Genomic DNA, 12,431 nt, shown 5'->3' with positions numbered 1-12,431 from the left:
TTCTACAAACAAACAACTTTCATTTTATGCAACATTTTTCTAAAATGAACATTCCCACAAGACACTTTAGAAGTATGGATCCTGAGTATGGCTTTTAGAAGCAATTTTTATAGACACATTTGCTCAAGGTCCCACATAGATCTGGGAATTGAGCACTAAACTATGAAAAGACAATTTCCATTTGGGGATTAATATGGTGTGCCAAATACCAAAAAACTAAAAATAAACCATATTTTTTTACAGTCAAGTTGCATTACACTACACTACCTCATGAAGAGTAATGATTCATTTCTTCAATTAACAACAAATACAATCATTTGCCATATTTCTAATCAAAACAGAAAACATCAGACCCAATGAAATAATACAAGGGGCATTCAAATATAAACAGGAATTTATGAGCTACACTTTATTTATTGAATACAGTAATCCCTCCTCCATCGCGGGGGTTCCGTTCCAGAGCCACCCGCGAAATAAGAAAATCCGCGAAGTAGAAACCATATGTTTATGTGGTTATTTTTATATTGTCATGCTTGGGTCACAGATTTGCGCAGAAACACAGGAGGTTGTAGAGAGACAGGAACGTTATTCAAACACTGCAAACAAACATTTGTCTCTTTTTCAAAAGTTTAAACTGTGCTCCATGACAAGACAGAGATGACAGTTCCGTCTCACAATTAAAAGAATGCAAACATATCTTCCTCTTCAAAGGAGTGCGTGTCAGGAGCACAGGCTGTCAGAGAGATAGAGAGAAAAGCAAACAAATCAATAGGGCTGTTTGGCTTTTAAGTATGCGAAGCACCGGCGGCACAAAGCTGTTGAAGGCGGCAGCTCGCACCCCCTCCGTCAGGAGCAGACAAAGAGAGAGAGAGAGAGAGAGAGACAGAGTTTGTTTTTCAATCAAAAATCAATACGTGCCCTTCGAGCTTTTAAGTATGCGAAGCACCGTGCAGCATGTCGTTTCAGGAAGCAGCTGCACAAAAGATAGCAACGTGAAGATAATCTTTCAGCATTTTTAGACGAGCATCCGCATCGTCTAGGTGTGCGAACAGCCCCCCTGCTCAATCCCCCTACGTTAGGATCAGAGAAAGTCAGCGCAAGAGAAAGAGAAAAGTAAGCTGGGTAGCTTCTCAGCCATCTGCCAATAGCGTCCCTTGTATGAAATCAACTGGGCAAACCAACTGAGGAAGCATGTACCAGAAATTAAAAGACCCATTGTCCGCAGAAACCCGCGAAGCAGCGAAAAATTCATGATATATATTTAAATATGCTTACATAACATCCGCGATGGAGTGAAGCTGCGAAAGGCGAAGCGCGATATAGCGAGGGATTACTGTACAATGAAACGACTTTCACACTATTTTTCTATGTTGTCTCCTGCCACTGCAATATACAAGTTCCAGCACTCAGGAAGCTTCTTAATCGCAGAAGAGTAGAAGTTTTTTGAGTGCATGTTGACCCATTCTTGCACAGTGTCAATAACCTCCTCATTCAACTTGAATGTCTTCCCTGCTAAAAATTCCTTGGGTGAGCCGAAGAGATTATAGTCCCTCTCTGAATGATTTGTACCAATCATACAGTCTAGACAGAGAGACGCTCATCCCCAAACTGATTTTTAAGTGTCAAATAAATCTGAGATTTAATGATTCCTTCATTTGTCAAAAATGTAATAATAATTTTCTGTGCAACACTACTGTGTGCCTCCTGTTCCGACATGTTGATTACAACTAACACAGCTAACACTACTAAAGACAAGTTCAAACATGTGTGTTTGTCCAATAAGTCATGTCTACCTTGCACTCTTTATAAGAACAGAGCATGAAAATTCCTGTTTATAATTGAACACCCTTCGTAATAATGAAAGATTTATTATTTACAAGGTGTTACTATCTTCCTGAATGAAGAAAAAAAGTGCAAACCATCTGCATAGAGGGCGGCACGGTGGCGCAGTGGGTAGCGCTGCTGCCTTGCAGTTGGGAGATCTGGGGACCTGGGTTCGCTTCCCGGGTCCGTCCTGCGTGGAGTTTGCATGTTCTCCCCGTGTCTGCGTGGGTTTCCTCTGGGCGCTCCGGTTTCCTCCCACAGTCCAAAGACATGCAGGTTAGGTGGATTGGCGATTCTAAATTGGCCCTAGTGTGTGCTTGGTGTGTGGGTGTGTTTGTGTGTGTCCTGCGGTGGGTTGGCACCCTGCCCAGGATTGGTTCCCTGCCTTGTGCCCTGTGTTGGCTGGGATTGGCTCCAGCAGACCCCCGTGACCCTGTGTTTGGATTCAGCGGGTTGGAAAATGAATGGATGGATGGATGGATCTGCATAGACAGGAAACAACAAAGCAGTGCCAGCTGTGTAAAACACAACTTCAGAAAAAAATGCTTTACTAATGGCTAGTTTGTGGCCGTGTTGTTGTATTGGTGTAGCAGGAGTAAAGAAGGCAGACAGTCACATGACTGGATCTGTACTTCTTTCACTGATTCTATAGGAAGTGTATCACTCTATGGCAGGCAGCCAATGTTCCCTCTAAGCTGCATGGCCACCCACTTTTGTTAAGGGCGCTACGCAGCACTGCTGAACTTGCTGCACAGCTGCTGTCTTGCTGCTCACTCCCCATGCCGTGCATCCCCTACCCCCCCCCCCACTCATCCTTCATATGGGGCTACTTCGTTACTATCACATGAGAACACAAGAGACCCCCATCAACCTGGCTCGTGTGGAGCTACTTGTAATTCTAAAGTTAATAGGGGAAAAAAAAGTCCATCATAAAGTGAAAGCACCAGCTCATCTGTTATTCACATCCAATCATCACAAGAACAAAAAATTAGAAGGAATATTGCTGCTAGTGCTGCCATAAGTAAGTGACATCTGGCCTGTAGTGGCTGGTTTTGGTAATTTCTAGAACATTGTTATACTATTGTTCTCTTATGGCCCTCAACCATAAATACAAATGGTCTCAACTCACTGGGCCATAAATCGGTGCATAATGAGATATATTTGTAGATATCATCAATGATATACAAATTTTACAAATTATAGCCCACGCAGTTACAGTAACTGCTCAGTATTACATACTGTAAAGTGCAAGCAAAGGAATTTAAGGCATCCTTGTAAACAGTAAATGCACACACCTGCTCGAGCTTCTGTTGTCGTTTCATCAACTCTAATTCCAGGTCACTCATCTTTTTGAGAGCTTCCTCTTCCTTCTGTTGTTTCACGACAAGATCTCTCTTTCTCTTCTCCATGACTTTCTGCAGTTCTGGTTTGTTTTGGGGAGCGAGGCCCCTTTAGAAGAAAAACAAGGAATAAAAAAAAAAAAAAAGAAAAACAAACATTAATGGTAAAGGGTGAGTACATAGTTTAATGATCATCATACCTTTATTAACAGAATACTTATTACATAGTTGTTAGGTTCATGTTTTTCTAGCAAACTTTAGTTTCCCTGGCCCCTTAATTAATTCAAGATTTAAAAATAAAAAGAAAAGTAACAGATTACTCATGTACTGTATAAGGCTGCTCACAAGTTTTGTTTTTTCCATTCTAATAAACTTAATTAAATGCATTTCATTTGTTCCAAGAATTGGGCTTAATCTTCTAAAAAGTGCTAGAAAATCAATTATCTCATCCATAGCATTTGCTTTCTTGTACACACAAAACACTTAAACGAACCTTGAGCAAACAGCTTAACAATGCTATGTTCTATTTTATAAATCGCAAGAGTTGGCAGAGGAAAGGCACATGGATAAACTACTTTGTAACATTTCGGTACACATACATTAGAATATCTTACAACAATATAAAAGGCAACACTTGGGGTTATGTTTAAAATAAATATTCCACAACCAAACTAACCTCTTCAAATATTCAAGCTTCATTTTGTGACTAGTCATAATGCTCAGATGTTTTGATGTCATTACTAAATATAGTTTATTATCACTATATCACAGTACTCATTTCAAAATTGTAAACTAAAAAAATACAAAGACCAAAAACAAAAAAGTCTCCCAGAAATTGTGGTTTGCAATTCCATATCCACATATGCAGCAATAAAAAGAGTGCATTTTATCAAAATACTGACTGTGTTAATGGAGTAACAGCATAAGTGGCAACTAAAGAGTCTTCTAATTCTAAAGTATGGCATAACTTTGAATGCATTTAAAAAAAAAAAAACATGCTGCTGGGAAGAGGCACCCTGCCTCTTCAATAAACAGAGGATATGTAGTCTCATTTCCTTATACTTTTGCTGAGCTTACAGAACAGTATACAATAGAGGTATAAGTTTATTTTACATGGAAGGACATATGTTGCACATTTAAATCTTGAATACCTAGCATGAAGTGTCCGACGTATGAAACAAATGCATGCTGTGAGTAGTGAACACCACTCAATAACAATAGCAACATAAACAGTCTCAAGGTTGGTAAGGCATTCCTCTCTTATCAAATGTTTATGGTAACATGAATTGCTATGTAAGTCATATTGGACAATTCTCATTTCCAGATATCCCTCATTATCCCTTATTATTTTTATATTCGTTAATGCCTACTCTGAATTCAAAACTGTACTGTATATGCTTTAAATACAAATTAAGTACATTGAAGACACACATATGTAGCATAGAAGACATGAAGTAAATCTCAAAAGTAAATAGAGCATAAAACATGATACAGGGCTTAGGTTTAAACGTGAAGTGTCTTTGTTTCATTTGCAAAGTTTGTTCATTTGCTCTCTTACATTAAGAGCGAATACTCTCTTATAATATTCTACAGTAAAGCCAAGCTTAAGACACACCATTTTTATGGAAACTTAAAATAATTCTTTAAGTCAAAGAAACTTTAGTCTCTCGCCAGCGTCATCTTTGCGTTTCTCTTTTGATGAATTAATCTGCTGACTTCACAGTTGATATACAGTTATGGTGGTCTGGACCTTACTTCTTGCATCTTTGCTAGAGCAAACATATAAATTTAGAATTGAAGTGGTCATTACATATTTAACCATGTTGCAAATTAAAGTGTTTAAGAGTAGAAATTATAATCAAACCTTGAATGACAACATCCAAACTTATTTGGTAATGGTATCTATCATCATAGCAACAATTCTGAATCTGTTTCAACTGAAGCCAGTTTATGATGACTGCCTAAATTATTTCTTTCCCTAAAGTGTAATTTAGCTATTTAATGTATACACCACTGGGCCCGTGCCATTAGTAGAACATTTTTATATTAAACAAAGTATGATCTACGTTTCTAAAAATTACTTCAACCCAATATAAAGGATAGCATTTACTTGAAGTAAAGCCTGCACACATGATAATAAATCAAACCCTAAACACTGACTAATTAAACAAATCTGTTTCAACCCTTTTATTATTTATTACTTTTCCTCTTTTCCCAAGTTATTCACATTTGCAAACTGGTGGTTACACAAGGTCTGGGTATCCTGTTACTGTATTTAAAAATGATCGAAGTGTGTAATAAATCATGCACAAAAACAAAGGATAAAAGAAAAAAAAATATTTACTGTCTATTTATAAATAAAAATAGACAAAGTTACACACATAAGCAGCAAATCAACAAATTCTGACATTGAACGTCAACGGGGTATTCCAAGGTGTTGATTTCATCCAAAGTTTAGCTATTTAGCTGTTAGCTACAGGTATATTTCTAATATCTAAGATGTATATAATTACCAGCTTCTTGCTTTTGTGGATTATAGGTTTCCTGATTCAGCACCCAATTAGCACTGATGATTTAAAAAAAATGCTATCATTACATTTTAATACTAGAGAATGATGCCTCATTCGGACATTCGCTCTTACCTAGTCATCATATATTTGGGCTTCAGATGCCACAGTTAAAACATAAGCTGCAGAATTCTACTCTGGCAGGTTGTTTAAAGATGCCCCAAAGTCTGGCAGGACTTCAGTTAGGGCTTGGCAAAATATCAAATTTTCAATTTAATTCAATAATCAAGAGAAATCGATATGCAAAAGTCAATATCATGACGTTCAGCTCTTTTATTTGACTTTCTACAACTTCTTCAGAACATTAAATAAAATCCACAAAATCTCCAGTGTTTCCCCTAAAAGTGCCCACTTTACCTTGACAGGACTCTTGACCAATGAATGAGCGAGACAGGCAGGCCTTCACTTTAAAAGCAAAGAATTATTGGAATCTATTTTCCCAGAAATACCATAACTGTTAATATTTTAGCAAAAAATGAAGTTATTCACATGTTTTGAGCATACGACTGGATAACAAACATGTGGATTATGCGACACAAGTAACATGAAAATGTTTTCTATTTACCATGAGTATTTTCCACATTGTTTACTGATATGTAGCACAGGTTACCATTGCTGTCTATTATACCTTAATCTTTTTTCTCTCATTCTGCATGAAAACATAAGACTCAACATTTTTCTTGGCCATTACTACAAACTGGTAAATAACATAAAAGTTTTGCTGGGTGGAGTATTCCTTTAATATTTATAAACACGTTGTCCTGGAGATCTCTGAATCTGTTATGATCATTCAAAATCAAATGTACAACCATATTACTTTGTGAGCAGAGATTAGTCCTAGAATAAAATATATTTTATTTCAAATGTTTATTCTCTTAATTTATATTTTAAGACCAAATTTTAATAGAGAGATCCTTGGAATTTCTAGCTTCTTTTTATAGTTTCTTCACTGTTGTCAAACCTGTAAAGTACCAATCGATACAATAGAAAAGGAAGAATTTAAGAAGCTGCTAAAAAACACAATGCAAAATAAGAGTTGTCTGTTTTTGATCAGAGTGCCTTCAATGCTGACGAATGTTACTGCTGACGAATGTTATCATACAGACAGGAAAAAAAGACAATCGCAAAAATAAATAATATGGACCATTACAAATGATGGAAATCATAAAACAATATATGTATAATAAACATATGCACATGTATTATGAGCAGTGATTAAATCAAATGCTTTGCATTTACTTAAAAACTTAATGAGAAATATCCAATATCGCATTTTACTTCAAAATAATCCTAAATTCAATTCTTTTTGATAAGTATTGAGACTCTTTGTTATGACATTTGAAATATGGTCCTCAGATGTATCTGATATTGATCACTGTTATGATGTTTCTAAGCCTTGTTCTGAATTTACCACAGGTGGAATCCATAGATTGGACATGACTAGGAAAGGCAAATACCTGTCTATATAAGGTCCTACAGTTAGAAATGTATTTGAGAGCAAAAAACAAGTATTGAGGTTGAAGGAACTGTCTGCAGTACTTAGAGGCAGAAGTGTGTTGAAGCATGAATCTGCAGATGGCTACAAAAACATTTCTAATGCATTGAAGGTTCCCAAGAGCACAGTGGTTTCCATAATTCTTAAATGGAAGAAGTTACAAACAACCACAATTCTTCCCTGGGCTGGACAAACTGAGTAACAGTGGAAACATATTTTTGGTAAGAGAGGTGATCAAGAACCATATCAGATGGCTGAGCTCTGGAGAATGTGTGTGGAGATGGGAGAAACATCCAAATAGACAACCATCATTGCAACACTCCACCAAAAAAAATACCTACAGGACTCTCAGACCATGAGAAACAATTAATTCTAAGCGTCATGTCCACAGGACACCTGGCACCGCTCACCACCTGCACAATACCATTTCCACCAATCAAACATGGTACTGGTCCAGCCAAGATCTGGACTTAAACGCAACTGAACTTCAATGGAGACACTTGAACATAGCTGCCCACTGACGGTTACCATCCAACCTGACATATCTTGAGAGGATCTGCAGAGAAGAATGGCAAAAAATCCCCAAGTCACATCTAAAAAGACATTCTTGGAATTAGGTCTGTGTGTCTGTCTGTGGATATGTGTGTATGTAAACACGATAACTTGAGTACGCTTTCACTTAGGTCAACAAAATTTTGCATACAAGTATTAGGTACAAAACGTAGATATCTATCAACTTTTGGGCTATTTCTGTTAACTAGAAGTGGTACTTTACCTTTTATTTATTTTTTAATAAATTTGCAAACATTTCTAAAATCCCACTTTCACTTTGTCATTTTCAGAGTACGAGTACAGTAATCCCTCCTCCATCGCGGGGGTTGCGTTCCAGAGCCACCCGCGAAATAAGAAAATCCGCGAAGTAGAAACCATATTTTTATATGGTTATTTTTATATTGTCATGCTTGGGTCACAGATTTGCGCAGAAACACAGGAGGTTGTAGAGAGACAGGAACGTTATTCAAACACTGCAAACAAACATTTGTCTCTTTTTCAAAAGTTTAAACTGTGCTCCATGACAAGACAGAGATGACAGTTCTGTCTCACAATTAAAAGAATGCAAAAATATCTCTTCAAAGGAGTGCGTGTCAGGAGCACTGAATGTCAGAAAGTGAGAGAAAACCAAACAAATCAATAGGGCTGTTTGGCTTTTAAGTATGCGAAGCACCGTCGGTACAAAGCTGTTGAAGGCGGCAGCTCACACCCCCTCCGTCAGGAGCAGGGAGAGAGAGAGAGAGAGAGAGAGAGAGAGAGACAGAGGAAAACAAACAGTGAAAAATCAATACGTGCCCTTTGAGCTTTTAAGTATGCGAAGCACCGTGCAGCATGTCGCTTCAGGAAGCAGCTGCACACAGAAGGTAGCAACGTGAAGATAATCTTTCAGCATTTTTAGACGAGCGTCCGTAGCGTCTAGGTGTGCGAACAGCCCCCCTGCTCACACTCCCTACGTCAGGATCAGAGGAAGTCAGCGCAAGAGAGAGAGAGAAAGAGAGAGAGAGAAACAAAAGTAAGTTGGGTAGCTTCTCAGCCGTCTGCCAATAGCGTCCCTTGTATGAAATCAACTGGGCAAACCAACTGAGGAAGCATGTACCAGAAATTAAAAGACCCATTGTCCTCAGAAATCCGCGAACCAGCAAAAAATCCACGATATATATTTAAATATGCTTACATATAAAATCCGCGATAGAGTGAAGCCGCGAAAGGCGAAGCGCGATATAGCGAGGGATCACTGTATTGCTTGATGAGGGGAAAATGAATTTGAATGATTTTAGCATAAGGCTGCAACACAACAAAATGTCTAAAAAGTGAAGAGGGTTAAAAAATTTCTGAATGTTGTGAGTATACCCATACATTGATAGAAAAATAAATAGTGCCCTTGTTGTTGGACTGAAATTTCAACCTTTATTGCTGAAATAACAGCAAACAAATGTGATTTATACAAAACCAAATCAGTACAACTACAAAACAACAGTAAAATAATAACTATGAACATTAACAGGAGTTGTCTTACACTCAATGAACTTCTAAATATGCAATTGTGGGATGAAGCCTTTCCTGCTGTCAGGACACTGTGGATTGGCAATGCTGGTACATCATATGCTGCATTCAGCATGCCAGGGGCCCTCTCTCGCTTCTTATGACATCTGAGGCATTATAGAACAAACACAAAATTGGTCAAGTATTGGTCTATTAATCTATATAATATATGTATTAAATATTTGCAGCGAATACTGTATAATACAGAAGCATTTAAGTATATATACAAAAAAGACTTTGTGAAAGTTGTGAATTATATTTGATGCAAAAAGACATTCTGTCATCATTCAATAGATCACAGAATTTTCTGTTCTTTAAACTGGTGCCTAAAACAGGAAAGCACCCATAAGCAAACATTCTAGATTTTATTTCAGTATAACTATAAAATATATTTATTGATTCTTTGACATTTACATACATTGCACAATCAAGTCCACAAAAACGTTACCTGAAATTACATACTCATTAGATAACAGGAAAATACACTGTGTGATAAAAGAGTTTTGAATAGACAGCAAGAAATATATATTTCATTAAGTTATGAATTGCAATGGTAGCTGGTATCCTCTACGACAAGAAGACGTATTTATAACAAAAACAACAAAAGGTTTTAGTCATAGTTTCAGTTGGATGTCTGCCCACATAAATTATGTTTTTACAGTATGTACAGCTCAGAAAAATGTGAAAACAGAGCTTTATGACAAATCACCATATATATCCATGTTTTTAATTTTGACAGACTTGTACTGTGAGACAGGAAAGACAAAAGCAAGACATATGGCCTCATTCAGAGCTGGAAAGTTCACAATGATGAAAGGTTACAGACGAGATGAAAAAAAGGGTGCAGATAATGAATGGATGGTTTGGCTATGCACTCTTAACAGAAACATCTAAATAGAGTGCACTTCAAGTGTGCAATATACTTTTGAACTGTATTTGAATAGTGGCGCTACATTCTTAAATGTTTCAATGCAATTGTGTCATAGGCTGTTGAAGGCAATCATGCTTTGTCACTGTGGAAAATGGGGAAATGTACTGAATGCTTTTAAGCTTCTTTTAAATAAAACCGATTTTCATTTCACCAGACTGTATGTTTAGGTCAGACTGGTTATCTTTGTGAAAATGCTGCACGCTAGAGGTGAAGTGTACAAAATACAGCTTAGCTGAAATCGTCTCCGGATAAATGCATACTGTAGAAATAACGTAACATTATTAAAGGTAGGTGCCAGCCAAGTATCAACCTACTCCATCAAAAGAACACTCATGCACACACACACATACTATGGATTTAAGACAATGTAAAAACAGATTAAACACAGTTTTAACAAGATTTAACTCCCTCTGTAAAGACTGTAAGCTATTATAATCAATAGGTAGTTAGCCATATGAAGTTAGGTTCATATTTAGGCAGGTAATAGAGAGCAGGAAGACAGTGTTGTTAAGAGGTAGAGAACAGGATGTGAAATGTGTAAGAACTTGTATAAAACCTGGAGGATCTATATACAAAGCTAGCCTTTCAAGTCAGTTATAAATGGCGCAGGAAGTATATTACCTGACCTAAATGAGTTCCAAAGGTATTTAAACAAAACTCCCACAAACACATTCTGAAAAATGAATGGTACATGGAAACAACTACTGTTTTTTTTTTTTTTGTATTTGAATATTTGCATGCAGTACACATTGTTTATTTGGCCGATGCTTTTACCCAAGGTGACATACAAGGACTGGCTACATTAAAGTTTACTTTTTTTTTTTTTTTTTTTTAATTTTTAATGTTAGTACAAGCAACTAATGTGATTTGTCAAGGACCACACAGCAAGTCAGAGTCAAGTACTAAGACTACAACCTTGTCTTTTAAAGTGCAACACCTTAGCCACTAGGCAGCACCGTCTCGTCCTGACCAGCCAGTCAAGTTTTTCATGTTTGGTATTTGCTAAAGATGTCTCTTGCTTCAGGGTAGGCACTTTAACACGCAAATTCCAAAGGCATGAAGAGTTTTGGAAGCCACATATTGTGTTTTCTATGTAGAACACATTTTTGTCTAAAATGCACACAGGTAATAATATAACTTCAGAAAATCAATTTAATAAACAACAACTTTCCATCATTTTAATTTTGTGTACCCTATTAAATGTCAATATTCTGGTTATGTGTAGATTCTCTACGTACTAGTTTCTTGCACTTATAATATAAATGATGTGCTGGTTATCCCTATGATGTGGTACAGGGCCATATTATACTATGTTAGAGTAGAAGTATTATAATAATCTTATGATGTTTAGTCCCTAAATCAAAATATATAGTATAAAATGCCCTACAGGTGAAAATTTTAAGCTGCAAATAAAAAGGCCAAAAATTGCATTGTCTTTTCTATTTGTAAATTACTCAAACAAACAAGAAACACGCAGGGTCAAAAGTATGACAGGAGATTTAGTATTGACATGATAAGGAATGTTTTATAATAACTTATTTTGAGAGGAATGCATGCAATATGGGATCATAATGCAAAGAAGTGAAGGAGGATCTAAATCTGTTCTTTTTCCCCTAAATTGTTGTTGTTATCTCTCTACATTGCCTTCATTTATTCCCCAGACAGTGTCTTTTAGATACCTGGGATTGGGCATCTATGCCAGGGTCCAGGAGCTTACAGCTGCCAAGTTGTGTCAGAGACTCCATTTCTTCTTGGTCCCTCATTCCTCTCTCATTGCAATTTAGACTGGCAATTATTAAAAATAATTTGATCCCTATAATGAATTTTGTTACCACTATTCTCCTGCTTTCTCTCCCACCTAAGCTCTGGTAATATGTTCATTCCTTTGGACTCACAAGAGACCATCTATTAAATACTATACTTTGATCTGTGACAGGTTGGATGGTGGTTCTCTGACGCTATGTGGGTGGAACCCTCTCTATGATTCATTCTTTCCCCATTCCTTCATCCTCTCAAGTTCTTCTCCTCCTAGATCTTTCTTTTCTTTCCTCACATTACTTTTCTCTGTCCCAGTGGAGGCTTTTAATGGCTGTAACCATTGAGCCAAACTGCTTTTAGCTTCTCGGTGGAAATCTCCTGCACTCTGGAAGTCCTCATTTTATAGTCCTCTCTTTTTTGAA

General features: G+C 37.0%; 1 protein-coding gene across 3 annotated transcripts in view; it reads right to left on the bottom strand.

The window, feature by feature from the left end:
• The window catches only part of fam107b (family with sequence similarity 107 member B), a 92,116-nt gene that overhangs the window by 16,394 nt on the left and 63,291 nt on the right, over positions 1-12,431 (bottom strand). For all 3 annotated transcript variants that reach the window (XM_028815110.2, XM_028815104.2, XM_028815101.2), the window contains exon 3: positions 3,120-3,273. In XM_028815110.2, coding sequence (XP_028670943.1) covers positions 3,120-3,273 — 154 coding nt within the window. The remainder of the gene's footprint in view (positions 1-3,119; positions 3,274-12,431) is intronic.

The sequence above is a fragment of the Erpetoichthys calabaricus genome, chromosome 1 (assembly GCF_900747795.2).
Source record: "Erpetoichthys calabaricus chromosome 1, fErpCal1.3, whole genome shotgun sequence".
Taxonomy (NCBI): domain Eukaryota; kingdom Metazoa; phylum Chordata; class Cladistia; order Polypteriformes; family Polypteridae; genus Erpetoichthys; species Erpetoichthys calabaricus.
The sequence above is the reverse complement of the archived record's forward strand: the minus strand, read 5'-3'. Positions and strand labels throughout refer to the sequence as shown.